This window comes from Larimichthys crocea, chromosome X, assembly GCF_000972845.2.
Source record: "Larimichthys crocea isolate SSNF chromosome X, L_crocea_2.0, whole genome shotgun sequence".
Lineage (NCBI taxonomy): Eukaryota > Metazoa > Chordata > Actinopteri > Sciaenidae > Larimichthys > Larimichthys crocea.
The window spans coordinates 4,497,101-4,523,482 of NC_040020.1; the positions used below are offsets into that span (position 1 = coordinate 4,497,101).

The 26,382-nt window shown below is 40.6% G+C and overlaps 4 protein-coding genes across 6 annotated transcripts; 1 reads left to right on the forward strand and 3 right to left on the reverse strand.

The window, feature by feature from the left end:
• The first annotated feature begins 690 nt into the window (after positions 1-690).
• On the forward strand, positions 691-2,214 carry foxe1 (forkhead box E1). The gene has a single exon (XM_010743865.3). It carries the CDS (start codon positions 1,026-1,028, stop codon positions 2,115-2,117), a length of 1,092 nt encoding a protein of 363 aa, XP_010742167.1. The 5' UTR covers positions 691-1,025; the 3' UTR covers positions 2,118-2,214.
• A 1,937-nt stretch (positions 2,215-4,151) lies between these two features.
• On the reverse strand, positions 4,152-12,571 carry spag5 (sperm associated antigen 5). Its single transcript, XM_027283544.1, has 22 exons — positions 11,671-12,571; positions 11,366-11,558; positions 10,981-11,097; positions 10,792-10,884; positions 10,543-10,677; positions 9,764-9,883; positions 9,565-9,657; positions 9,205-9,339; positions 9,012-9,105; positions 8,764-8,911; positions 8,558-8,608; positions 8,052-8,226; positions 7,601-7,734; positions 7,014-7,182; positions 6,742-6,889; positions 5,701-5,938; positions 5,380-5,512; positions 5,179-5,259; positions 4,925-5,074; positions 4,705-4,779; positions 4,481-4,561; positions 4,152-4,352 (listed from the first exon to the last, which is right to left on the reverse strand). The coding sequence occupies exons 1-22, from the start codon at positions 12,567-12,569 to the stop codon at positions 4,281-4,283; spliced, it is 3,534 nt and encodes a 1,177-aa protein (XP_027139345.1). The 5' UTR covers positions 12,570-12,571; the 3' UTR covers positions 4,152-4,280.
• A 5,476-nt stretch (positions 12,572-18,047) lies between these two features.
• trmo (tRNA methyltransferase O) lies at positions 18,048-21,756 on the reverse strand. 2 transcript variants are annotated; one of them, XM_010743863.3, is made up of 6 exons: positions 21,522-21,756; positions 21,298-21,446; positions 19,952-20,126; positions 19,300-19,457; positions 18,625-19,188; positions 18,048-18,468 (listed from the first exon to the last, which is right to left on the reverse strand). In XM_010743863.3, the coding sequence occupies exons 1-6, from the start codon at positions 21,608-21,610 to the stop codon at positions 18,233-18,235; spliced, it is 1,371 nt and encodes a 456-aa protein (XP_010742165.3). In that variant the 5' UTR covers positions 21,611-21,756; the 3' UTR covers positions 18,048-18,232. The 2 variants fall into 2 exon arrangements, with proteins under 2 accessions (XP_010742165.3, XP_019111574.2); XM_019256029.2 differs by having other exon boundaries at positions 21,298-21,442; positions 21,522-21,637.
• A 2,178-nt stretch (positions 21,757-23,934) lies between these two features.
• On the reverse strand, positions 23,935-26,168 carry hemgn (hemogen). 2 transcript variants are annotated; one of them, XM_010743861.3, is made up of 4 exons: positions 25,951-26,168; positions 25,532-25,622; positions 24,499-25,109; positions 23,935-24,407 (listed from the first exon to the last, which is right to left on the reverse strand). In XM_010743861.3, exons 1-4 carry the CDS (start codon positions 26,012-26,014, stop codon positions 24,301-24,303), a joined length of 873 nt encoding a protein of 290 aa, XP_010742163.2. In that variant the 5' UTR covers positions 26,015-26,168; the 3' UTR covers positions 23,935-24,300. The 2 variants fall into 2 exon arrangements, with proteins under 2 accessions (XP_010742163.2, XP_010742164.2); XM_010743862.3 differs by having other exon boundaries at positions 25,544-25,622; positions 25,951-26,166.
• Positions 26,169-26,382: the final 214 nt, after the last annotated feature.

The following is a 26,382-nucleotide window of genomic DNA, read 5'->3' on the forward strand; positions in this document are numbered from 1 at the left end:
TGCTGAAATCACAGGACTGCCTTTCTCTGGAAAACATTTACATCTCTTAACACAGCTGGCTTGTCCAACCACTGGCACAAAACAAACAAGGAAGCAAGGTAGAAAAACAACCTGTAGCTTAAGTTACCACTAAAGAGGTCTTTTAGTGTTAAACGTCAAAACAACATGGATCATTTTGGACTTTTTAAAATAAACTGAGGTCGGCTTTAAAGAGAAATTTGAATATAAAAAGGAAACTGCTTGTTTTGACAGTTCTGGTCTATGACTCTAAAAAAAGCTCCTGTGTAGAAAAAATCTGATAGTTACAAGTAATACATACAAGGTAAGGAGAGGTGACGGTATATTCTTTAGATGAACAATTAAAATGTTTTAAAATCTAATCAGAAATGTAGATTCTAATTGGGACAGTAGCTATCTTTTGCCATTTCAGGATATCACACGTGTATTACATAAAAAACACAAACTAAACTAACTACACATCCTCAAAATAGAAATTAGAGTTTTATGTTTAGACATTTCCACCACAAAGTATGCAGACTTTGTTGAACAATAGACCCTTATAAAGCTGAGGTATGTCGAGAGCATGTGATGCTAGGGGTGTGGCCCCTCAGGTGCTCTGTCAAGGTAATACACTTCAGGTAACACTGTGTGACTCATTCTGACACACACCTTAAACACCACGCATGGCGCTCTCACACCTTAACTCTTCAACCTAACCTTGACAGCAAACCGCAGGAATAAGCGCAGCATTTCATGAAGCAGGATCTCTTGGAAAAAAAAAGCAAATTAAACTTCCACGGCAGGTGAAGATCTTCGGGATTTGGACTCAGAGACAGTGAAACAAGCGTGATCTTTCTAGCAGGATTGTGTGCTGGGCTGATCTCTTGTTTTGATTTTTCACTGGACAGGATTTAATCAGTCTCCTCAGGGAACTTTATCCAAACTGTGGAAGTACACGCTGTGCAGCATTTGCAGTAAGTTCACTTCATAATTTGTCTTTAACAGGACATTTGTTTGAACACTCCATGACAATGCCAGTGGTCAAAGTGGAGAAGGACTCTCCAGCAGACACCTCATCTGTCTCCAACCCTCCCACGCAGACAGAGGAGCAGCCCAGAGGTCGAAGGAGGAAGAGACCTCTCCAGCGAGGGAAACCCCCTTACAGCTACATAGCGCTCATTTCCATGGCCATAGCCAATTCCCCTGACCGCAAGCTGACTTTGGGGGGCATCTACAAATTCATCACAGAGCGCTTCCCCTTCTACAGAGACAATTCAAAGAAATGGCAGAACTCAATCCGCCATAACTTGACTCTCAATGATTGCTTTATCAAGATTCCTCGAGAGCCGGGACGGCCAGGAAAGGGCAACTACTGGGCTCTAGACCCAAACGCAGAGGACATGTTTGAGAGCGGAAGCTTCCTGAGGCGCAGGAAGAGGTTTAAGCGCTGTGACTTCAGCACTTACACCTCATACGTCCATGAGACACCAGTTTTCTCTCCTGTCCAGATTGCCAGATCAGCTGCATATGCCAACTCAGTCTACCCCAACATGACAGTAAGTCCAACATACGGGCAGCAGCTGCCCTCTGCCTATTACCCCTCTTCATCTCCACCTGGGTTTGGACCTGGTCAGACCCGCATGTTCAGCATCAATAACATCATAGGTCACCCGACTCCAGCCAGTGTGCTCGGAGGTCAAGGACCAGAGGTGATGCAGCAGCCGAACCGGAGCTTCAGTCCTGAGGGACTACCAAATGGATCAAATCCCTGCAGCCTGGGAGCCCCAGCTTTCCAAAGCCAACCATGTGGAGGAGCATCCCGCTCCTCTACGCATCCCGGGTTCACCTACTCTGGGCCGAATAGCCACCCGCACCACCATGCACACCAGGGTTCGTATGGACAGGGCCACACCCAGGGGTACGCAGTGACAGGACGCCTCCATTCTTCAGCCCACGGGTCTGTAGAGCCCATGGACCATTATGGCAGGGTCTCCCCAGTGCAGTTGGGCTCTTTCTCCCAGTATAGCAGTGCTGCAGGTCCTATCTCCAACACCGGGGGTTACCTGAGACACCCCACGTACCCAGGGAATATGGACAGGTTTGTGTCTGCCATCTAAGCTACTGAGAATCTAGATCCGAGCATCTCATTGTGAACAGAGACTTGACGCGGCACCAAGTGAGCCAGACATTAAACAGACTGATTTAAAAAAAAAACCTTCTTTGACACAACTGTGATTTACCGCTTTAACCATACAACCCATTTTCCATAGTGATGGTTATTTACTCTGAGATACAAACTATAAATTTGGATTTTTAATGTCGAGGCCTCTTCACTGCATGTGAGAGTGTAAAGCTTCATCCAGTGTCATGTGTGTGTGTGTGGTTGCAAGCTTCTTCTTCTTTTTTCTTTTATTATTTGTTGGTCATGAATTGAATGTGCAAGTTTAATATTTACATTACTGGTGAGTTTAAGTGACAGACTTTGAAACGTTAGAATAAATTATTGTGCTTTATGGTCATAGGCTTTGCAAAAAAATAAATAAATAAAAGTGTGGCTTGTATGAAGAACATCGGCTTTAGTATATTTGCATGTATTTTGTTGCCAAATGAAAATGCATATTAGGTTGACTTTTTTTTTTTTTTGGAAAATAAACGGAATTATACAGCACCTTTGTTCGTCAAGAATAAAATATTTAAATTATTGATGTATTATTGCTGCAACTATGCCTGAAACCCCATACCAAATTTTTATTATGTCCCAAGGAGGAAATTTTTATTTATAGCAGACTGACATGAATTAGCCGCAGACTGGAGTTATATGAGTTATATCTGAAAAGAATTCAACTATAATATATTTTAAAAAATAAGACAGATTGAGACATACGTCACCTGGAACCCCCCCCAAAAAACCTCCAACATATTTTTTCCTTTGTGTTTATGTTGCTTTCTTTGCTGTTTCAGCTCAGCTGGTTTGAAGTGTAGTCTGGAGCCACAGTATTACCAGCCACCATGACCGACCTCAGTTATCATGCCCAGACATCAACACAGCACTTAGACTTAGACAGACACAGTTAATCTACCACACAAATCCACTAATCAAGAAAATGAATTGACTTGTAACACAATATTTCAGCCGATAAAGTTAAGTGGTGCAAGTCCTTCATCTCAACACCAGAAACCTCCTTTTACACAAAGTCTGCATATCTGACAAGACGAGACTCGTATGGAAACGCTTCATTATGGTGAAGACACTTGAATTTTCTATCAGAAAAGAAGCATTGCTGACAGATGACTTTTTCAAGAAAGGATCCTAAGTTGAAAGGAGTTTCTTGAGAGCCGCAGAATCTTAAAATCTGCGGATTAAACGAGGATAGCAGTAATCAGCAAGTGTTACATTATAATAATTTCAAAAGGACAATTGGTTAAATATTAAAAGAACCACACTCGGGATGAATGTGACAGAAGATTTGTTTGATAAACACTGGCTTTGGTTCTGTTTTAATGATAGGCTATTATAGAATTAGGGTGAATCTTTTCACAGTGACACACTTTTTATATTGTAAAATTATACAAGCAATAGCTTGAGCAAATGGCACAGAGATTTAAATAAACTAAAATGTGGCCTACAGTGGTATACCTCATTATTATTGTTAACATTACACATAGACAGAAAGCGACTGTGTAACATTTTGTGAATGTTAATCTTTAATTGCTCAGGAGCCTGTCCAACCACATTTGAGGTTAATTTCAATTGAACAATAGGATTACAGTACATGTGTGCCAGTTCAAACTATCAAAGAGGTGTGCAAGAGGCGTTCAGCTACCTTACGAACACATTTCTACTCAACAGATCATCTGATGGTTTGAACTAAATACTGGACCGTGATATTAAACTGTGCTTCGGCACATGAATGCATAAAATTTTAATAAAAGCAAATTACCACCAGGTGCAAAACACCTACACATGACATCTGACACTAGGGGAAAAAAAGTGTCATATTTACTGCACAACTTGGAGCGACACACATCTGTTTTCAGTATATTATGTGAGAAACTATTAGTCCCTGTGTATGTGTGTGTTTTAAATATTAAACATTATTTCTGCCTTTACTGTTGAAATGCAAAAAAAAAAAAAAAAAAGATCACCGGTATAACAGGAACAAAACAATTTGTTTTATTTCAATCACAAAAAATATAATAAAACACTTACAGCTGGGACAAGCTACAACACGACACAGACATAAATACAAAAAAAAAACATGTGACAATAATAAAACATGTCAGCCGATGTATTCAACAAGCTGTTGGAGTTGTTCACTCCTCTTCACGACTTCCGGCAAAGACAGCAAAGTCTGCGTGGAGAAAACATGAATTAACTCAAATATACATGCTTAACATATACATAACATATACATAACATATACATTACATATTTACAGGACATAATAGGCACAAAAGTGATATGACAAGCATTTCTCACCTCTCTGACTTTATTGATCATTTTGTTCAACATCTGAAGTTCATTCTCACTTTTCTGCTGGTTGGTCTGGTGGATAATTTGCTGTGGAAGACAACATCATGATTTATTAATCTCATTTATATGACTTCTAATTAGCCCTTTGATTAGGTATGAAGATAAACAAAGAGGTTAGCATGTATGCAGTAGTATCAGTAATTACTGTAATACATCAAGCAGATACTTACGTGTCTTTTGGCTCTTTCAAGGAGTTTAACTCTGGCCTGCTCCACCTCCTGAAGACTCGACTTCAGTCTCTCCACCTACAGAGGAAATCAGAGACCGTGTTCAAGGAAATTCAATTTAAAACATTAAACCTGAAGTGTTATATGCTCAGATATATCCTAAAAAATGCTATAACAAATATACAGCATCTGGCAGTTCTCACACTGTAATATAGGAACATACCTCCTTCAATAACTGGATCTTCTCTTCCATGAAATGTGCTGGAGGAGCCGAGTGCCCACGAGCTTTTCTCAACTCTTCCCGCAGGAATTGAGACTCCACCTTCGACTGCTGGAGAGAGCGACGGAGCTCAACCACCTCCTTCCGCAATTCCTGTGAAAAAAATTTGACAAATAAAAAAGGACTGTTGCATTTAGTTAAATGTATTCAGTGTTTTTAGAATAAATATATATTTATATATGGACTTTGTGCCTCACGTTACTGTCAGTCTTGTGTTTATTTAGAATTTCCTGGGTCTCTTGTATTTCTGACATCAGCTTTGACAAAGTTTTCTCATCCTGTGAAAAGAGAAACATCTTTAGAGGAACTTCCCCCCCCCAAAAAAATTCCCATCGGTCTATTTTGAATTTTGTTTTCTCTCACATGTCAACACCGAGGCGTTGTACAGTCATTCTTACCTGACTTTTCTGCTGCAGTGCCTGAGTTCCCCGCTCAACCAGGCTGTTCAGAGAGCTGAGCTGACGGTTCAGTTCAAACACCTCCGCCTGGTGTCTGTTGTTTGCAGCCTGCTGCTCCACCTGCAGGCCACAGCTGGAACAACGAATAAGATAATGTTGAAGACAAAGCACACACACCACTTTTAATTTCATTAAAACTGGTCCATTTTCAAGTCATTTATCAAGCAAAAGTTATCAAAAAGTGTTGCATCCCTGGATTTAGTAGTCCGGATTAGATTAGATTTTTACATCATCACCCCGCACACATTTTCCAGTACTTACATGGTGTTGTGCAGCTCCTCCAGCTGAGCGTCTTTACGCTGTCGCACCATCGTCAGGGTGCTGACGAGCTCTGTGACGGTGCTGCCCAGGTCAGCGAACAGCTCGGCCACACTGCTCTGCTCGTCCTCCTCGGGCTCAAACTCTACTGTGCTCAAACTCTTTTTAGGGGTGACGGCTGCAATGCGGGTGAAGGCGCTCGTCTCACTGAACAAAGTTTCACACTGTGGCTCAGTCGTGTCTGAGGAGACAGTGAACTATAACTTAGATTTTTTCCAGTGCTCAGAGTCATTAAAGCCCTCTTTGAAAAGGAGTTTGAGGCGTGTAATTAGATTTTCCACATGTATGCACGCAATTATGGTCCCTGTAACCAAGACGCTAGTTCTGCAAATCAGTCTCTTTAAAATTAGTCTGAGACATCTTCATTCAAAATACTGTTGGCAATTTAAGCCGTGCATTCTACCAAAATAGGCAGAAAATTACGTCCCTGTTTATTTTCTGTGCAATGATAATCACATAATGTAAAAAAAACAAGGATAATATTGATGCATTGAAGAAAACAATGCTTATCACAGCATGAGAACACATCATCATCACCACCACCTCCTGCTTGGTAAATGGACTCTTAGCCCTCCATTAAAAGATGATATGTAAACCCCCTTTCTTAAAGGAGACGTGTATATATGACATTCAAACCAAGCAGCTGTCACAGGTGTATCTCTGGGTCTCACTGTCCATAGATTCTTATAGCAACACTCATGTCCAACAGAAGCAGAAGATCACTCAAGAAGTGCAAGTGTTTAACATGAGTTTGACCCAGGTTGAGAGGAGGATCATGACGGGAGGTTGGATGATACACCTTGACCCGCTAAGACTGATCATAAGCACGAGTTCAACCAGCATCACTGGCAGTCAGAAAGTTGCTAATTGTGTTCATGGTTAAAAGAATAATAGAAACTAAGTTTTGGCTGTTTTTATGAGCAAATGAAACCTATGACAGGTTTCATCCTCGTCTCACTTTAAGACACGTGTGAGCTAAAGTACCTGGTCCAGGAGGTGACTCTGTGTTGACGTCTTCTTCTTTCTCAGAGGTCAACGCAACCATGATGCTGTCCACAAAGGAGCTGGAGGGGTGACGACGCTCCACACTGTGGATTGACTGAGACTGTTTGTCCTTCGGTGGTTCTGGTTTCTGAAAAGTAAGACAAAAAGCGTTTCTCTCATAACTGAACCTTGAGACTAGTAGAAAGACGATTATAGCCTTGCATGCTGTATCTGTGTATCTGTGAAATCTGGTGTTGGTTCTTATGTGTTACCTGGTCCTTGAGAGCTGCATGTAGCTCGTTGGTAAGTCCTCTCAGTGTGTGATGCAGCAAAGTAATTTCAGTGACTGCCTGTGCCAGTTTCTCTTCGAGCTCCAGCTGGGTTTCACTGGCTTTTGACCTTGTGGTTTCCAGCTGCTCCTGCAAACTTCTGTTCTCAAGTCTGTGTCACGCACAGACACAGACAGAGACGTTATCATTTAATTTATTTAATTTACAGACAGACACAGCTTTAAGACAATTTGTAGGAAGTTTAGCATCGGATACGTTGAAGCTTGAATACAGCTGCCCGCACATCTATAGAGTGCAGACTTGTTTACCCATGGAAAACTTTAATAAATGTATGTAAGATCAATGCCAAGATAGGACTTATTTTCAATATGCACCTACCTTCATTCACACAAAGAAAACATTCTGTTTAACAAATTTAATGAATAGCATCAAACACAATATTTAAAACATATTACATATTGTAAAGAGCTTTGTGGGCAAAGCAAAAAAACAGATCGGATCAACATTATTTACAAGCACATGGATATAACAGCAACACATTCATCTGTTTGTTGTTAACTGAAACTTACTGAAGTTGACCAAGTTCTCCTTTTAGGTCTTCACACTGGATGTTCCTCTCCCGGAGTCCCTGCAGGTTAGCCCTCAGCATACACTCGCTTTCAGACATCTGCTCCCTCGCCAACTCGTTCTCCATCTGTAGGAACTGAAACACACACAGACAGGAAATTAGACCAGACATTCTGTTTCCATGATGACAGCATCCTTCCAGCATGAATGAATAAATCTGTGTCGTGAACATTTCATGTCTTGTCATCAGGACAGCTTACAGCGCTCTAAGACTTCAGGGTAGTGTTTTTCAGGGCAGAAAATAATTGCCAACAAAGACAGCAGATTCAAGTTTTTCTAACCAGACTACATCCAGACTGGGGAAATTAACGTGAAAAATATTGAGGCAAAAAATGTGGCTTTAGTCACAGAAATATTAAAAATTACGAATCTGAAAAAGTACTGCAGGTGTACCTCGTTCATCTCCCGGACACCGCTGAGTTGTGTGCAAAGATCCTGGAGCTGCTGGATCTCGCTGTTCTGGGATTGTGTGAGGACCTGCAGCTGACTGAGCTGCTCCTCGCTTTGAGCCAGAGCCTGACTTAACTCAGAGACTTGCTGCTCCGACTGACCCAGTGATGCCTCCAACCTGGACGCAGACAAAACACAGGCAGTGGTATGAGTTTCAGTGTTTTAGGTAGTATTTGTAGATGTTTTGCTCTCAGACAACACGGTTGTCTATTGGTCCAATTCTTCACTTCTTGTATCATTATTCAAGTAGTTCAAACTCTTATAGAGATATTTGTTTCTTCATATACTGTATGTGGATAAGGCTCCTACTATCCAAATAAATAAAAACAGTTCATTGGTTTTGCTCAGAACTTCAAAGATCAAACCATTAAGCCATTAGAACTTGATCTTGAATGTTGAAATTACTCCTTCATCCTTAATGAGTACACATAACCATTGTTGACACTCACTCATTTCCTCTGTCATTGGCTTGCTGGATGTCCTTCCAGGACTGCTGCAACCTGAAACAACAACATTTTTAGCACCTGGATGCCTCACTTCAGTGAGCATTTCTTGCTTCTTCAAGCAACGTCACCCCAAATGGAAATTGCTTCCCTGTTATATTCTTGAGCACATGCATGTCACTGACAGATTAGTACGGTTGTGGGAATCATACTTTGTAGTCTCAGCACCGAGGGCCTGCTCCAGGAAGGTGTAGGAGGCCAAAGTGGAGGAGACAGTGGCAGACAGCTCCGTCACCTTCCTCTCCAGCTGACCCCTCTCCTCATCTCTTTCCGTTAGCTTCTGACGCAGCACACCCATCTCTGAAATTTAATGAAATGTTTTTGTATGAAACCCATACCGACTTTACACAAATGTTTGAAAAGAGGCTGAATTAAATGTTCGAAGCATTCGATTTCATACCTGATGTCAGGATTGTCACCTGCAGATTTAAATCACCAATCTGTTCTCTGGCAGTTTGGAGATTCAAATTAGTTTGGTTCCATTCTTCTTCGATCTGTTGAGTACAAGTTCATTTAAATAAAAGCAAACAAGTAGACACAAACAGAAAAAAGTTTCAGTGCCAAGTGTTCCAATTAAAACACAGACAGCAGACCTGCTCTCTCTCCTCCACAGCTTGGTTTCTTGCAGAGATGTGCTCGTCCCGCTCTCTCAAAGCAGCAGCTGCTTTCTCATTCAGCCCCAGAAGGATGGGAGCAGTGCCCTGCAGAAGACCTCTGACTCTGCAGAGCTGTGGAGAAATGACCACACAAAGACATCAGTATAATGAGCACTGTTAGATTTAAAACAGAGATGTAAATGCTGCCATCATTCAACCGTAGAGTATAAGGGAATAAAATGATTAGACAGCTCTTTGTCACACAATTTTATGCTTCTTTCTGCTCATCTTAACTTTTGCAGCGACCAACAGATTGTGACTTTTGGTAATTTGATTACAAAGATTTACTGGACATACTTCTTTCATCAAACTGGATTGTTCCTCGATGGTTGTGGACAAAACATCAGAAGCAGAATTCAGCGCTTCATTGTAGGCCTGGTTTAAGGCAACCTGTGTTAATAGAGAAGGGGGAAAAAAACACCATTGAAACACATTGCTGGATGTTACTCTGGATAGATTTAACAAAGCTGTTTTGCTTTTGCACATTCTTCGTTACCTGTTCTGGGTACGTCTGGTTTAAGGCAGCTAATAGTTCTTGCTGAGAACCTACAATCCTCTCCAGCTCTGAGATTTCTGTGGCAGAGTGCGTCCTCAGCTGTTCACACACACTGAAGGCCTGGAAACAGACAACCAGACACACACTTATCTTCCTGGGTAAAGAATGCCATGATAAAAGCATAAAACATCTCTTTTGCATAAAAGTTATATTTTTATAGAGTTGGTCTGTTCTGCACACGTGACATCCATTGCATATCAGTCCACCCTGGAGATAAGAGATCACTTATCCGTGACTCTTGCCCATTAATAAGGGTTTTGGGAAGTTTTTCCTCAATTAAGTGTCAGAGGATGTTGTACAATGGCAAATTGTGATTTATGATTTTGGGGTTATAGAAATAAAATCTGACTTGACTGGTGATTCATGTCAAAAAAATAACATTAGAAAGCAGTTTGGACATTCTCCATAATAATGTCAGGTACACTTTTCTCTTTCCGTTAAAGATAAAGAGGCTGGATTTGCTCCTTATCAAATAGAAGCACAGGAATTCATTATTATTTTGTCTGAGCTTTTTACAACAAAAGCATGACAAAGTAAATCCCTGGATTTTAGAAATACTAGCTTCTTCAAAAGAAAAATAAACCCAAATTTCTTTTTGTGCTTCAATCTGCAGTACAGCCACTTGAACAAGGACTGGAATAGTGATGGAGCAAGAAATGAAACATCCATTAAACTGCTACGGTCACATTAACAATTTAGAGATTTGTGACTGTGCTTACCGCCTCCTTGGCTGTGAAGGCCTCCTCCATCCCTGCCCTCATGTCATCTCTTTGGTGAAGAGCATCTTTGACTTTCTGCATCATCACCGTCTGCGTCTCCTTCGTTTTCTCAAATAAAGATTTCATCTGACCGTACTAAACACACATAAAAACAGTAAACATCAATTCATACATAACATACTGGATAATAACACAAAGCCATGCGACCGATATCAGATGGCAAAGACATTAAAAAACATGTTTACATACATGTGAAACAAGGCTTTGATGGTCCTCTCTGACGACGTCTCCTATTTTCCTCATGTTCAAGAGAGCAGCATCTGTGTCACAACTTAAAGTCGTCTGTTGGGACAAATACACACTTTACTGTTATCAAAGTTAATGAAGTTAAAAGAATTTTGCAACATAGCATATATGAGTCATCAGTTTGCGTCGTACCATGTTGGCCCTCATGTCCTGCATACACTGGATGAGGTTCTGTAGGGAACTGCCGTCCAGCTCCAACTCACTAATCCTGCTCAGAGCCTCCAGATATAAGTCTCTGTGCAATGTGGTCTATATAAAATATAAAAACAAGATAGAGATGTGAGTAATGAACTAAAATAAGTTTTAAAAAGTGCAGTGTGTCAGATTTATGGCAGAAATGAAATATAAGATGCATAACTATGTTTTTATTAGTTAAAACAGACACTGTAGTTATTCCTTCGTGTGAGGAAGGCGAGAGTGAGGCGAGAGATGCCACTAAATCCTACACACTGGTCTTTTATAGTGAAAGAATTAAATCTACAAAAGTGCAAACTCTGAATGTTTTCAGTGTCCTTACCTGACTGAGCTCAGTGTGGTCTGTCTGCACTAGTTTCTCTCTGAGATCTGAAGGCGCAGGGCCTACAGAAGGACGTCCGTGTATCCTGGCTGTAGCCAACTGTTGCACCAGAGCCTCCACCATGATCATGCTAGACCTTAACCTCTGCTCCAGCTCTTGTCTGGGTAGACCCTCCAGGCTGCCTGGAGGCACACTGAGAGCACGTGAACAGAAGCAAAACAGTGAGGGGAGGGCAGACAGAACACAGAAAGCTGAGTTATGAATCCTAAGTCTTATTAAATAAATATTCTAGAGGCCGCACTTACTTCCACAGGAGAGGGTCAGTCAGAGTGCAGGAGTCAGCTACAGAGAACTCCCTCTTTCTCTCAAACTGGCCAGATGTATTAACGCTGTGTTCTACCCTTTTGATAGGAGATGTGCCCACACAGACACTGTGGGATTCTGCAGGAGCAGTTCTTGTTGATGGGACCGTGTTTGCAGCAGTAGGGAAAACAGGAGCAGAGGCTGCAGTGGGACCCATCTTTCCTGAGGCCAAGAAGAGGAACTCTGCCATCTGCCGAAGCTGCTGCTGTAGGGGACCATCTGGAATCAAAGGGATATCCAGAACCGGCTTCTCCACTTCAGGCTGTGGCTCTGCACAAGGCCCGACGCCTACATCCTCAACTGGGCCTGTCTGGGCCCTGCAACCTAACACTGTCGAGTTAAAAAGAGGATGTGGCATGGGACTCTCCAAGTTTTCTGCCCATAACCCGGTGGGGTCGATGTTAACAGGAGCCACCAAGCTCTTTTCATCCTCCAGAGCAGAATCGTCAGCCAAAAACTGGTCCACTAGAGGACCCTTATGAGCCTTTAAAGCAAATAGAGAGGCTCTCCTAACAACAGGACTGAGGAGCCCAATCTGCAAAGCTGATGCTACTGAGTGACACTCTGACAGCACTTTCAAAACATCAGGGAGGTGGTTGGCATTCGGTTTTTCTGCAGAGTTACAAAGAACAGGTACATTTCCGGATGAACCGAGAGCGCTGTCTTTTGCCTCGCTGGATTCAGGGGGTCCACTGCCATTGTGCACTTGAGAGACATGTTCCAGATGCACGTCCACAGGTGTAGGAGTCTCTGCTGAGAGTGCAGACTCACTCCTATGAAGTGCTGAAGGCAACGCACTGTCTTCAGGATGTACCGAGTCCTTTTTTGATGTTTCGTGCATTTGAGAATGCGCCAATGAAGATGTACTGACAGTTGGTGGATCAGTATCTACCACTTCATCATTGTCTCCACGACTGTTAGGTTGTTCGGAGTGATCCTGAATGTGATCCTGTGTAACGGAAGTAGGTACACTGGTGTCATCCAGGGACTGGCACATCACAGCGTGGTTGTCAGGCAGAGCGGAAGTCTTCTGAGACATTTGGGTGTCATCTGATACTTCAACATCAACCCGGGCACTGATTAAAGAGCTGAAAGTAATACTCTCTTGTCTGCCAGTCTGGCTATCAGGTACCACCAAACTAATCTGTTTAACCTCATCCATGCCATCAAGGCTGAATGGTATTGGTTCCTGGGTAATGGCAATGTTGCCACTTAGGCTTGATGGAAAACTTTCAATGTTACAGTATGGGTGGTCAAAGCGATCGTCACACTTTTGCACATTTTGGTCATTGGCTAACATGCTTGGATCTGTACCATAGCTGAATGATTCACTACAGGCTGCAGTTTGGTCAGCTGGTAGAGGGACAGTCTCATCTGCAAGTCTAGTGCCATCTGAAATTTGAACCTCACCTCCAGTGCAGTTAAATGACTTGAAGGTTATATCACTCAGTGCATTAGCGGGCTCTTCAAAACCATTTGTGGTTTCAGAGAATGTGGCGATGACATGAACGCCAGCTCCACCGCTACAGTATGGATGATCTGCATGTTCCTCTTGACATGGTTGGCCACAGACAGAGAGATTTGTTGAATTCAAACTGTTGTCTTGTAAAGCTTTGTCAAGCTGTGCTTTGGGCAGAGGAATTGTTTCATCTTGTAGTCTGGTGACATCGCAAACTTCTACCTCACCGCCATCGCAGACAAAGGATTTCCAAGTGACGTCATGCTGAAAAACTCTGAGATCTTGTGCGGCACGTTTATCATCCAAGTCGTCGTTGATGTCGCCTCGTGAAGCATCTATCGTTTCCAAATTGTGATACGGGTGTTCTACGTGGTCACTGCATGACTGAACTATCATACTGTCAGAGATGACTGTATCTTCTGCTTGGCATGTGTTTTGAACAGCTTGATCCTTGGGCAAAATAATACTCTCTTCTGCGCACATGGAAGAGCCTGCAATCTCAACCTCACCACCAGCACAGATGAAGGATTTAAATGTTACATCTCCAAGTCCACATGCTGCCACATCAATACTGGAAGCATTGGTTTGTATCATGTTGGTGGATGGAGGAGATTGCAAGTGGCACTCTGGGGCACAAAGAGGAACATCGCCCTGTTGATATAAATAAATGAAAGGTTAGGAAAAAGTCACAAAACACATTGAAAACAACATAAGAGGGTCTAAGGACAGAGGGTGTCACTCCCTGTACAGATTGTGGCTGCTGCTGTGGTCCTGCATGACGTCCACTACACATATTACTACTGTCATTATTGTTACCATATCTCCATTACAGTTTATAGTTAGTTGATTATTTGCTGCCGCTGTGCATCTGTGTCTCTCTATCTCTATCACAGGTTCCACTGCTACTGTAATCATTTTATCATTCATTGTCATTTTATCATTTATTGTAATTGTACAATATGTTTGTGTTGATTTGTCCTCTACACGTGACATCTATTGGACGTCTGTCCATCCTGGGAGAGGGATCCCTCCTCTGTGGCTCTTCCTGAGGTTTCTTCCACCTTTTTTCCCTGTTAAAGGGTTTTTTGTGGGCACGTTTTTCCTCACTCGAACCAAGGGTCTAAGGACAGAGGGTGTCACTCCCTGTACAGATTGTAAAGCCCTCCGAGGCAAATGTACTTTGTGACTTTGGGCTATACAAATAAAATTTGATTGATTGACAGTCTCGTGTCTGCACCAGGACTGGCACTTTTGAGCAATACCTCTGTGTACACTTTACTCTTACTCTCAATCACTGTTTCATATTTTAAACAGTGTATTTTATCCTGTTTATATTGTATGTTCATATCTATTCATACAGTGATACCCCCCAAATATGTATATATATACACTTGACACATTTACACAGTAGTACATGTTTTTAAATTTGTTATATTTTATTAATATAATTTTAGTGTTTTGTGTCAAATTTCTTTAGCTTATTTTTTTATCTTCTATGTCTAGCACCATTACCACAACTAGTAAATAAAAACAGAAAACTGAACTGAAACTTTATGAATAAACCCTGCACAGATTGTAAAGCCCTCCGAGGGAAATGTACTTTGTGACTTTGGGCTATACAAATAAAATCTGATTTGATTTGACAAGAACCTCTAAATATTACATACAAACCCACCTTTGTCGTTTTCACGTCTGCACTGAGCAGTGATTTTGATTTAAACCTCGATGATGGAGTCGACAGATGCAGCATTTCATTGTCCAGACTTCTCAGAGGGGTCCGCTCGCCACATCTGCTTGAAGGCTAAACATCAACAGGAGTCAAAAACAAAAACATTATCAGCTTTGTTCAGTCGTGATTCAAACAACACATAACAGAGCACAAAAGTCTTACCAAGCCTTCCCCACTGGAACTTGACCTCCTGGTGGACATTGCACTGGAGTGTTGGCTTCACAGCTACAAATAAAGACAAATAATTTCCTGTTAAACGTGTTTTTAAAAAGTAGTTTCACAGAGGAGAGGAGAGGAAGCTACTGACTTTACGTTACTTATGGATGTACGTTACTGTCAGTTGGTTAGAAGTTGGCTTATTAACGAATTCATGAGCTCAAATAACCAAACCTGCCGAGCCACAACACTAAATTATCACACAATGTCTTATTAAATATAATTTTAGCAAATGCGGAGACTAACAAACTCCTAGTTTATGAAAGCCGTTGGTTTACGTAAGTTACGTTACCTGACGTGAGCTTGCACACATTTCACAGCGTCAAATAACGAACATTTTTTTAAACAACCAAGCTAAATACATAACGCGAGGCAGTCCGTGAAATCACATAAAAGCACATTTACCTTCCAGCTGTCACCACTTTAACCAGCGCTGTAAAAGTGCCGATAAACAGCGTAAACACACGCAGCGTCGAGCTGACAGCAACCGCAAAAAATTCAAAACACAAATGTCAGCTCTGTGATTGGTCCGTTTCTTCTTCTTCGCTTGTTCTGTGACTTGTTTTGCGCCCTGCACTCACTGCTGCCTCCAACAGGACGCTAGCGTCACTACACCAGGGCGTTTTTTAGGGTCGCGTTGCCTTTTAGGTCTCTACAGTCAGGGGCGCCGCCAGGAATTTGGGGCCCCATGACAAAAAAATCAAATTGGGCCCCCTCTGTGCAGCTGTTGTTAGCACATCTCTAGGACCTAACTATCCCATCAAAAGCTTCACATAACTCTAATTAAAGGCTTAGGCTTGTAGTTCAATACTAGTAGTAGCACAATATTTACTGCTGGTGATTTGTACATGCATGTATACAGTATGCAGTGCAGTTCACTATTTGATGCAAGATTAAAATCCACCATAAAAATGTGCTAAAGGCCATTTTTTACAGTATCAATGTATTTTTATTGTAAAATTTCAAAATGGAAAATTCTCCTAACATTAATGAACGATTTAAAAAAAAAGAAAAGTGAACGAACTTAAAAGATATATTACATTTTTTATCATAATAAATTAATATCATCGTCTCAAAACAATGAGAACAGCAGATTTTTTTAACTGTCCTAACTTTTCCCCCCTATACGGCGCCCCTGTCTACAGTTATACAGACATAACATGTCTAGTCTAGTCTCTCTCTCTCTCTCTCTCTCTCTCTCTCTCCATCTCTCTATCTCTCTCCATCACCATTACCACTGTTGTGGAGAAATTGCTGAAGTCAAAGGTCAATGGTGAGGTCAGGAAGGAACAAAGTGTTTAGGAGCCTCTGATGTCTTATGCTGTATTATTTATTGACGCCAAGGAGAATTAGAGACACTCTCAAAGTTCATCAGAAGTGCCTGAGTCGGTCTCACATTCTGCAGAACTCGTGCTGTTGGATAGACTTCAAACCCACAACACCACAAATACTACATGCCCAAAATTAGTCAAAGAGAATATTTTTATTCATGCAGGTGTTATTGTCAGCATATTCTAATCTAGAGACACAGATGTCTGTTTACGCAGATTGGAACATCAACGGCAAGCTATCTATTATGACTAGGAAGGCAGCAATAGGTCTCTTCGACCCCGGCCACCACAGTGTTCAGATATGGTGACACCTAGTCAAAGACAAACAATTAATACTGCCGAGGACCTCAAGGCCCACACGTGACCTCGTGTAACCTGAGGATAGAAAATTCCATAACAACCACCACCATCTGTAAACATACATGTCTCATTAATGCATGTAACTAACTAAACTTCTTCCCCAGAGTTTCTGTGCTCTGTCGTCCAGCAGGTTCTCGTGGATCGTGGCCGCTGCTGTGGTCCTGCATGACGTCCACTACACATATTACAGCTGTCATTATTGCTACCATATCTCCATTACAGTTTATAGTTAGTTAATGATTTGCTGCCGCTGTGCATCTGTGTCTCTCTATCTCTATCACGGGTTCCACTGCTACTGTAATCATTTTATCATTCATTGTAATTGTACAGTATGTTTGTGTTGATTTGATTTCCTGTGGCTCTTCCTGAAGTTTCTTCCACCTTTTTCCCTGTTAAAGGTTTTTTGTGGGCAAGTTTTTCCTCACTTGAACCAAGGGTCTAAGGACAGAGGGTGTAACTCCCTGCACAGAGTGTAAAGCCCTCCGAGGCAAATGTACTTTGTGACTTTGTACTATACAAATAAAATTTGATTGATTGACTGATTAATAGTCTTGTGTCTGCACCAGGACTGGCACTTTTGTGCAATACCTCTGTGTACACTTTACTCTTACTCTCAATCATTTTTTCATATTTTAAACAGTGTATTTTATCCTGTTTATATCTATTCATAGTGATACCTCCTAAATATTTGTATATACATTTACACAGTAGTACATTTTTTTTACATTTCTTTAGCTTATTTTTTATCTTCTATGTCTAGCACCATTACCACAAGTTGTAAATAAAATCCGAAAACTGAACTGAAACTTCTATATAAATGAATTTATAATTTAACATGAAAATAACACTATTATTATTATTATCCTTTACCCCCACTATATATGTATCATATTACTCAGTGCCACCTACTTCTGATTAGGTCATTAAAAAAAAAACTACTTCCTACACCTTAAGAACAAACTTTTAAACACGGGTGTTTAACAGTGATATTAAATGCTACTAAACTGGTGTAGACGACACCAGTGGGTAGGCCTTTTATACAGTAGTGTATGAGAAGAACTTGATAATTTACTGAATTTGTACAATCACTAATATCTTTAGATCATTTGTACTGGACCAAGCTGTAGAAATGAATTACATTATCTACCATTCCTGCACTATTACAGGTTCCTGTCAGTGATAAAGCAAAACAAGGACAAAAAAGTTAAAAGAATTAGTTTAAATAATCTTTTATTTAATCTATTTACACAAAATTAAACTTCCCACATCTTATATGTCTGATTTTGAGTCTAAACGATCTTAACCCTGAAACACACATTTGTCAGTCAAGGAACATTAGACAGCCTCTGATTTTGTTTCTCTGCACATGCGAGTCTTTCCAGCTCCTAAACTTTCACCGAGCGGGCTTCTCAGCTCGAAGCAACATGTTGCTCAACTGGTCGGACCTGCAGCACTTCAGCAAAGCCTCGTCCAAACCAGCAGGTGACGTCTGCTGTGTCAAGGGTAAAGAAGAAGAGCTTGTCTTTGCAGCGTGTCCTCCTGTAGACTGACCGTGGGTCGGCTGACAGCACCCCTCTGATGGCAGCGGCAGCCTCCTCTGGACTGCGCAGAAACTTGAACCTGGGTCTCTTACTCTCAGAGGGTTCTGTGTGACACAAGGCAGCCCTATGTTATACTGTGAATGACTGTTTTTCATACTCATCTCCTTCATAACACTGCCCTCTTGTGGAGAAAAGTACAACAAACATCACCTTTTCTCTGAGCTCAATTGCATCATAAATCATATACAAGTCTGCCTTACCTGACAGGTGCGTGGGAAGGAATTCTGCCAACTCTCTCTCAGCATGAGGGGTGAAGCGCACCTCCAGACTCCCAACAGGAGGCTCTCTGATCCAGCCAGCAATGGTGCTGTAGGCCTCTTCTCCATAGCAAGGGTGCTCTGCTGTCAACTCTGGTGGTTTTATTTTGGGAGAGTCTGAAACTTGATCCTTGCCTTCACAGCTCACCTGGCGCAGGTCATCATGGGTCACGTATGCTTTGACGCCCTCCAGCGCTTTGTGGAGAGAAAACTGAGCGCAGACTTTAGCTGAATCTGTGACCGGAACATCAGCTTCACACTCCTTACTGCCGAAATCATCAGGTTTTTCACATTCAAGGTCTGACTGAGCATCTGCGTCTTCACGGATGTTTAACGTATCTGTTGTCTCATCTAGTGACGCAGTAGGCTGGTCTGTGTTTGAATCATAAGGCTGTGAGTCCATGCCCATCCTGGTATGGGGGGAGTCGTACTCTGGGATGTAGGGTTTGATGTCCAGGACTGGGGTACCAGCAATCATGTCAATGTCTGACAGATGTATTGTATCACCTAGAAAATAAAAGTAGGAATGCATTTGTTTGTATCCAGCAGTCATTTATTTATTTGCGGTTAAATCCGACAGCTGATCATTTAGATTTCTAAATTGTTGTTGACACTCACCTACGATTCTATCAAGTTTAGCTAGAGTTAGGCCCAAAGCATTTGGTCGGTGTGGACTGCGTGTTGAGTACACACCAACTTTCTGACCGTTGAGTCTGGGAGGTTTCACTTTGGCTTTGTAACTCAGGTGGCCATTTTTGTGAAAGAGAAAGATGATCCTGTAGAGGATAAATGGAGAAAACCCATAAATGACGTGAAGCAAAGAGCTGATATACAAAGTCTGTATGTTCAGAGAGGTGGCTTTGGACGTGGTGTAGACAGGCATGTATTGCTGTAGTGTAGACATGTATTGCTTCTGTTAGAAGGAAAATTAATTTACTATAAAATATAAAGTCCTTCATCAGAATAAAGGTCTCACATTATTTTTTAAACTCATATTAGACAAGTGAAAGGACACCTCATTCATGCAAGGGAAGATCAATAAAAATACATTTGAACAAGTTTTAATGCTTTGAGCCAATCTGATTACAACACCTGAAAGTAGAAATAAAATAAAGTTTGTCGTCAAAAACACACAGTCATCATATTGAAGCTACAGCACTTCAATGAGGTGAATGTTGTCCTGTTTGAGTCATCACAATCTGGTTAATATTTTGGGTGATAGCGACCCCAAACTGTGAACTGGAGTGTAAACATGCAGTATGTGACCTACCAGACATGGGAGTAATGCTCCAGGCCCACCAGAGCGTGCTCAGGGTTATTGAAGACACTCTGCTGGATGCGCAGTTCTGCCCTCGAGGGGCCACAAATGGTGGGCTGTCTGGGGGTCCCATTCTTCACAGAGAAACAGGAACTGATGTAACCAATCGGGACTGTCTGGATGTTTCCTGGAAAGTTACACAGGTAAAAATATTGCTTTGATTCATAACATCTGTAACAGATTACCAGACACTCCTCCTTCACTGTTTGTAATCAGTACAATGCACTTTCGCTCATGCTTTCCTCTCTTTATGCCATATGTGGGTTTGTTTTCTACTTTTATTTTATTGAACTCTGTATATGCAAATAATATATGCTGTACATACAGTATACATATTTATTTTAGTACTGAAACGATTCAACAATTAATTGATTAGTCAGAAAATGAGGAGTCGCCTGCCAAAAAAGCTTGATTCTGCACAGTCAGATGGCGTGAAGGGTTTGCAAAATGAGTAATGTTTTGTACAAGAAGAACAAAATGCTGTAAAATGAAACTGAAAGGGCAGAAAGAGACAAAGATCCCTCTGAGCAACTGTTAAATAAGAATATAAGGAACTAATTAGAAGAATCTGTGCAGATTAAATAGAAAGAGTCCTGTTTAAGTGTCACAATAAAGTTGGAATTAACAGATTTATGTGTTGTTTTAGCAAAAGTATTCTTAAAAACTCCAAAATAAAAATAGGACATTGGTCCGTGGTTAGACAGTGAGAATATATAGTTCGGTAATGATCAAGGGTCACTTGTGCTACTCTCCCCCCGTCGTGCAACACTGTTGGGACAAACATTAAAATAAAAAAAGATTTAATCATTTAATATTTTGGGGACCAAATCTATTTCAAATGGAAATGATACATTTGGCAACTGAATTTTATCTCTTGCTAAAATAATAAAAACTTTAATATAACAGGCGAGTGTTAGCCTTTGTGTGGTAGTGAATAGATATTATTGTAAATAATATCTGTTGTTGGTCAGACAAAACAGGAAATTTGAAGATGTCACCACATCTTTTTACTATTTTAGTCACATTTAAATTACATTACATTGGATTGCATTTAGCAGACGCTTTTATCCAAAGCGACTTACAGAGGACTAAATGACTCAACTACTAACCAACAATCAACAAAGTAACTTGACATTTGAATAGATAAAATGAATAGATGTGGACATGTGAAGTTCCATCTTATCTTATCTCATGCGATGTGATCCTCAAGAATAAAGTGCAACAACACTGTATGTTAACACTGTTTGGTTGGATGTTGTTTACTGAGGAAGTGGGTGACTTCACTAAAGCAACATTACCTTTCTCTAATGCAGCCTGTGATGATGCTGGTGCAGGCAGTGCTGGTTTCTGGTCTTTATCAGGTTCACAGAGTCCAAGCTCTGACACAGCAGTCTGAATAGATGTCATATGTTTGCGATGAGCTCTGACTGCACTGTCCAACATCTGTCTGATAGAGACACAAGTGAATTCAATGCACTCCAATGCAAAGCTGCTGCAAAGGTTGATTCATATACTCTCATACCTCAGGTTCTTGATCTCTTTCCTCATCACAGAAACCTGCTGATTGAGTCTGTCGACGTGCTCGCCGCAGCGGTCGCACAGAGGACTCATGTTACTCTAATAAAAGCAGCACACAGCCCTGGTCGAGTCGATTTTTAAGCTCGCTGTTTAACACCAGCAAACCGCACGCTGATGAAGAAACACGTGGGAGCTCCTCTGGTGCGGAAGTCCACCATGTACAACTTCCTGTTGGGAGTGTTTCCCGTGACAGCCTCTGAGCAGTGTGCAGCTTTTTGTGTGTGTGTGTGTGTGTGTGAATGTTTCACATCCTGCGTGTTGTGTTGTGTGGTGCTGTGTTCACACCGTCAGTTGTTTTGCAACGTGCACGTGATTAGTAAACACTAGCTCACAGCTCACGATTCATAAATGACGCATGAATGTTGCAAAGTCATCATTACTGTGCAGTAATGCTGCAGGGCAGCAGAGGGCAGCCGAGAGTTATGTCACTCATTGTTTACTATTTTTTGTTTTAAACAAAACTTTATTTATAAATGCAGAGTCACAAAATACAGTCAGTGAGGGAATTTACTCTATTTTGACTTTTACTCAACTACTTCTAGTTTTGCATACAAAATATAGTGTGACATATTGCAATGTAATAACAGTGTTATAGACTGCAGGCTGCTGTGAGACTTTACAACACCTGCAGCTGATCATGTTGTAGTCTCCTGTTCATGTCCCATTGCTATTTTTTTGTTCTTGTTTGTTTTGTTTTGTTTTGTTTCGCTTATGTTCTACCTTAGTACTTGTTTCGCAAATCTGCACATTCTTAAATCTGCACATTCTTAAATCTGCACATTCTACTTTAGTACTTTTTGTAAATATGTACACTTGTGTTTCCCTCCTTGGTTTCTATTTTTTTGCTGCTGTTAACAAGTGAATTTCCCCATTGTGGGATCAATAAACTATTATCTTATCTTATCTTATCTTATCTTATCTTATCTTATCTTGTAGTTTGGAAGAAGTGTTTAGATCATTTACTTAAGTAAAGGTAACACACTAATAACAGACTAAATACAAATAAAAAACACTCTTCTAAAAGTAAAAGTTGATCATATTTTATTAAACTTAAAGTATTATCAGCAAAATGTACTTGCTAAAGTATCAAAAAATAACAGAGTATTCATATTATTCATACTGAGAAATGATCCCTGTGAGTGTTTTACAATTATATATTGTATTATTATTATCTTTACTGATGCATTCATGTGTAATTAGCATTTTTGCTGCTGTAGTTGGTTGAGGTGAAGATTTAATATATTACTAGTACTAGTGGTATATAACAAGCAATTTGTCAGATAACTGTAATGGAGTAAAAAAGTACAATATTTGCTTCTGAGGTGTCGTGGAGTAAAAGTATAAAGTATGAAATGGAAGTAAGTAGTTACAATTTGCTTCACCTCACCAGCTGTAACATTCAAATGCTGCTTACACACCGGTGTGGCACGTGTGATTGGGTATATTTACTCAAGTATTTTACTTGAGAAATAAACTATTAGAAATTCTCATGAATAAGCTTAACAATGTACATATACAATTAACTTAAACAACTATAGCAGTAAAATACAACATAAACATTAATTCTGCAGTAATATTAATCCAAAAAGATCATATATAATAGTAAAACACTAACATGGACCATTTTTCTGCAGGAGTGCTTTTACTTTTGATACTTTAAGTAAATAAATCTTGCTGATTTAATAGTACAATAATAAATACATTCACACAACATACATATTACATACTTTAACTCATGTAAATGCAGGACTTTTACTTGTAATGGAGTATTTCCACAGTGTGGTATGAGTACTTTGACTGAATAGAGGACCCAAATACTCCAAATACCATTGTTACCTGCTAATTTATGATAATCTTATAATGTATATTAATATTACACTGCCATTCTGCTGCAGTTTCTGTTAGATACTTCACATTGCTGATAATAATAATTTTCAATGCATTTTGGTGTATTTTTACATTTTGGTATTGTTACTTTTAGTAGACAATCTTCTTTTTCCCCACCTGTATATTCTGTATGATATTAAGTAAATTACTGTTTTACAAACAGTCAACAGTACAGATGTTATAGGCCTTAACAAACAAGGCACTGATTAAGCGCAAGCATACAGATGTTCTGTTCACTGTGAGCAGTAATGAAATGTACTTTTTAATTTCACCGACCAGAGCATTAAGAAGAGATTATTGATAGAGTTGCTATGTTTATTTTTCTATTTCTCTTAACCATACAATTTACAACAGATAGATCATCAAAAAATATATAATAGCATCTAGAGGGATAAAAATCTATAGATACGTCACATTTGCACATTGTACATCATGGATGACACAGATAATAGAGACCACAGTCAAGATGATTGTTGGCAGTGTATTTTATTAGATGAAAAAACAACTTTTACAAAATTCAGTCAAATAAATCCACAATTATGAATGCATAATTACCATCAATTCATACTTATTTACTTTTAAATAAAAGCTTAATTTGCTGTTTGCTAAATGCAAAATACAAAATAGAGTTAGAATAAATAAGCGTACAGGTTTGGTTTGAATTCATACATTTGTCAAAAAAAGCGATGCATATGCTCAAAATGTTTGTTCTGTTCAAACAACAAGCTGCACACTAACCAGAATAATACTCAGACACAAACTGTAACCAAAAAGGATGTAGTCTGGTTTCTGTGTTTATGAATTGAGGCAGAATCTGAAATGTGTCTTTCAGATAATTAGAATGAATTTCCTGGGAGATATTCTTGTGGAGGAGGCGGCGAGGACAAGGTGGAGAACATTTTGTTTTGTTCAGGTACGTTGATCGATGGTGTCCCACTCATATCTAAAAAGACAGACAGACAGGATACAGGTCATTTTAAAACCAAGTAATGTTTCATGTGTCAGCATGGCAGTCTGCATTTCCTGCTTCTTACCTTCATCAGCTCTTTTGTCTTCAGACAGACGGAGGTCTTCCTCCTCATCTGGGCCCAAATCCTCAATCAGGACAAAGGGCTCACTGTCTTGGGACTCTACGTAAAGGGTTTCCACCTGAGGGGGAGCTGCAGGAGGGGCAGGAGCTGCCGGATCTGGGACTTGGGTCAGGACTGGGGCTGGAACAGCATCTGGAGCTGGATCCAGATCTTGAACAGGGATCGGAGCAGTATCTATATCTTTGGTGGGAGCTGGAGCAGGAACTGAGGGTGAAAACAGGGCTGGAGTCGGGATTACAGGAGCTGAAGGGGTCAGAGTAGGAGCAAACAAAGGGCTTTGGATGGATCCAAACACTGGCAGAGGAGTAGGAGCAGCGAGGACAGATGCTGGTTGTGACTCCACAGCACGTAAGGGGGGTAGAGAGCCTGATGTTTGAGCTGGGATGACCTCAGCTGGTTCAGGCACCACCACTACTGCAGGAGCTTCCTGAGGCGCTGCTGCCTCTTCCTGAATGACAGATATCTCCGGCGTGGGTTCACTCTTCCTGGGCCTTCCTTTTTTCTTTGCACCACTCCTGTCCCCGGCCCTTGGTCTTTTCCTCTGGCTCTCCACCCTGAAAATACAACAATTGTAATCAACCTCAACAACAGTGGACATTGATATTAGCTCTTTGTGTTACTTTTGCAAAGCTAATAGTACAAAGTCCTTGACCTGGATCTGGGGCGTCAATTGAAACACCAGAGCAACCTTTGGTTGCCTCTCGCTCCACATTCAATATAAAGCAGTGGAGTGATAAGCAGCTGATAATGTTTTCACATTGTGAAGCACAGTGTTTTATAACGCCAGTAAATAAAGCCTCACTAACTGAGACTAAAAAGTATTAAAACAGTTATTTACAGTCATTACTCTGGTGTTTAACTACTTGAATTTGTAGAATTTGTCTACACTGATGATAGCTCCAAGTGAACAGAGCTGTGAATTTAGATAACTGCACTAACATTCAAACACATTCGCTGTGTTTTTCTATAAATTTACCCCAAAACCCACTGGTTAGTTTCCTTTTCTTCTGCTTCAGCCTTTCTCTTCCTGAGAAGATCCCTGTCCCTCAATCGTCGACGGATCCCGCCTAAAACACAAAAACCCAATCAGAGGAACCATTTTTCAAAAGGACAGTATGAAATGATAGATATGCAGAGCAGCATTTTTTTACACACGACAGGCAGATGTGAGTGAAGCTTGTCTTTGATAAACATGTTTTCTTCCAGCATGGCAAAACTATAAAATACAATAACACAGATAGATTAAACTTGTCTTATATTTGCACAGTTTAGATATGGATTAAAACATTTGTGTCTGACTTGACCTTAAGAGACCTCACTGTATGCAAACGAACTCAACTTTCTAGTGTGGAAATACTTAATTTCAAATGGAGAAAAAAAACATAAAAAGCTCACCTTGTTCCTCATTCGGATTTTCATATTCCGACTCTTGTTTCTCTTGTTGCAAAGTCCCCTCCATTCTGAGTCCTGCTATGAATGAATTCAACTCATTGACGGCGCGCGGGCAAAAACCAGACCAGAAGATAGACTTAACTTCTGACTGTTTTCTATTCCCACCCCTAAATGAATTATCTGGTTAACCATTACCATAGCGCTGGAGGACTTCTTGGAGCTCTGGTCTTATCATATTTGTAAAGCTGGAGGAGTTGGCACATTACTGACAGAGAGAGAGAGAGAGAGAGAGAGAGAGACATGACTGAAGCAAGTTGTGTGTGGGCAGTGTGTGATAGGGATAAAATATGTATATGTGGTCAAGGAGAAACTATATATATATATATACTTATTAGACTCAAAAGTAAAGCAAAAACAGTGTGAACTGATGTTTAA

Excerpts from the sequence above, each read along its gene's own strand:
- foxe1 (XM_010743865.3), top strand. The coding sequence starts at position 1,026 with ATGACAATGCCAGTGGTCAAAGTGGAGAAGGACTCTCCAGCAGACACC.
- hemgn (XM_010743861.3), bottom strand. The coding sequence starts at position 26,014 with ATGGAGGGGACTTTGCAACAAGAGAAACAAGAGTCGGAATATGAAAAT. Across the intron at positions 25,110-25,531 it reads ACTAACCAGTGGGTTTTGGG|GGTGGAGAGCCAGAGGAAAA; the intron begins GTAAATTTATAG and ends TTGTATTTTCAG. Across the intron at positions 24,408-24,498 it reads AGACAAAAGAGCTGATGAAG|ATATGAGTGGGACACCATCG; the intron begins GTAAGAAGCAGG and ends CTGTCTTTTTAG.
- trmo (XM_010743863.3), bottom strand. The coding sequence starts at position 21,610 with ATGAGTCCTCTGTGCGACCGCTGCGGCGAGCACGTCGACAGACTCAAT. Across the intron at positions 19,458-19,951 it reads GAGCATTACTCCCATGTCTG|GATCATCTTTCTCTTTCACA; the intron begins GTAGGTCACATA and ends TATCCTCTACAG. Across the intron at positions 19,189-19,299 it reads TAAACTTGATAGAATCGTAG|GTGATACAATACATCTGTCA; the intron begins GTGAGTGTCAAC and ends TTTATTTTCTAG.
- spag5 (XM_027283544.1), bottom strand. The coding sequence starts at position 12,569 with ATGCACGAAACATCAAAAAAGGACTCGGTACATCCTGAAGACAGTGCG. Across the intron at positions 11,559-11,670 it reads ACTGACCCTCTCCTGTGGAA|TGTGCCTCCAGGCAGCCTGG; the intron begins GTAAGTGCGGCC and ends ACGTGCTCTCAG. Across the intron at positions 8,227-8,557 it reads GCCAATGACAGAGGAAATGA|GTTGGAGGCATCACTGGGTC; the intron begins GTGAGTGTCAAC and ends GTCTGCGTCCAG.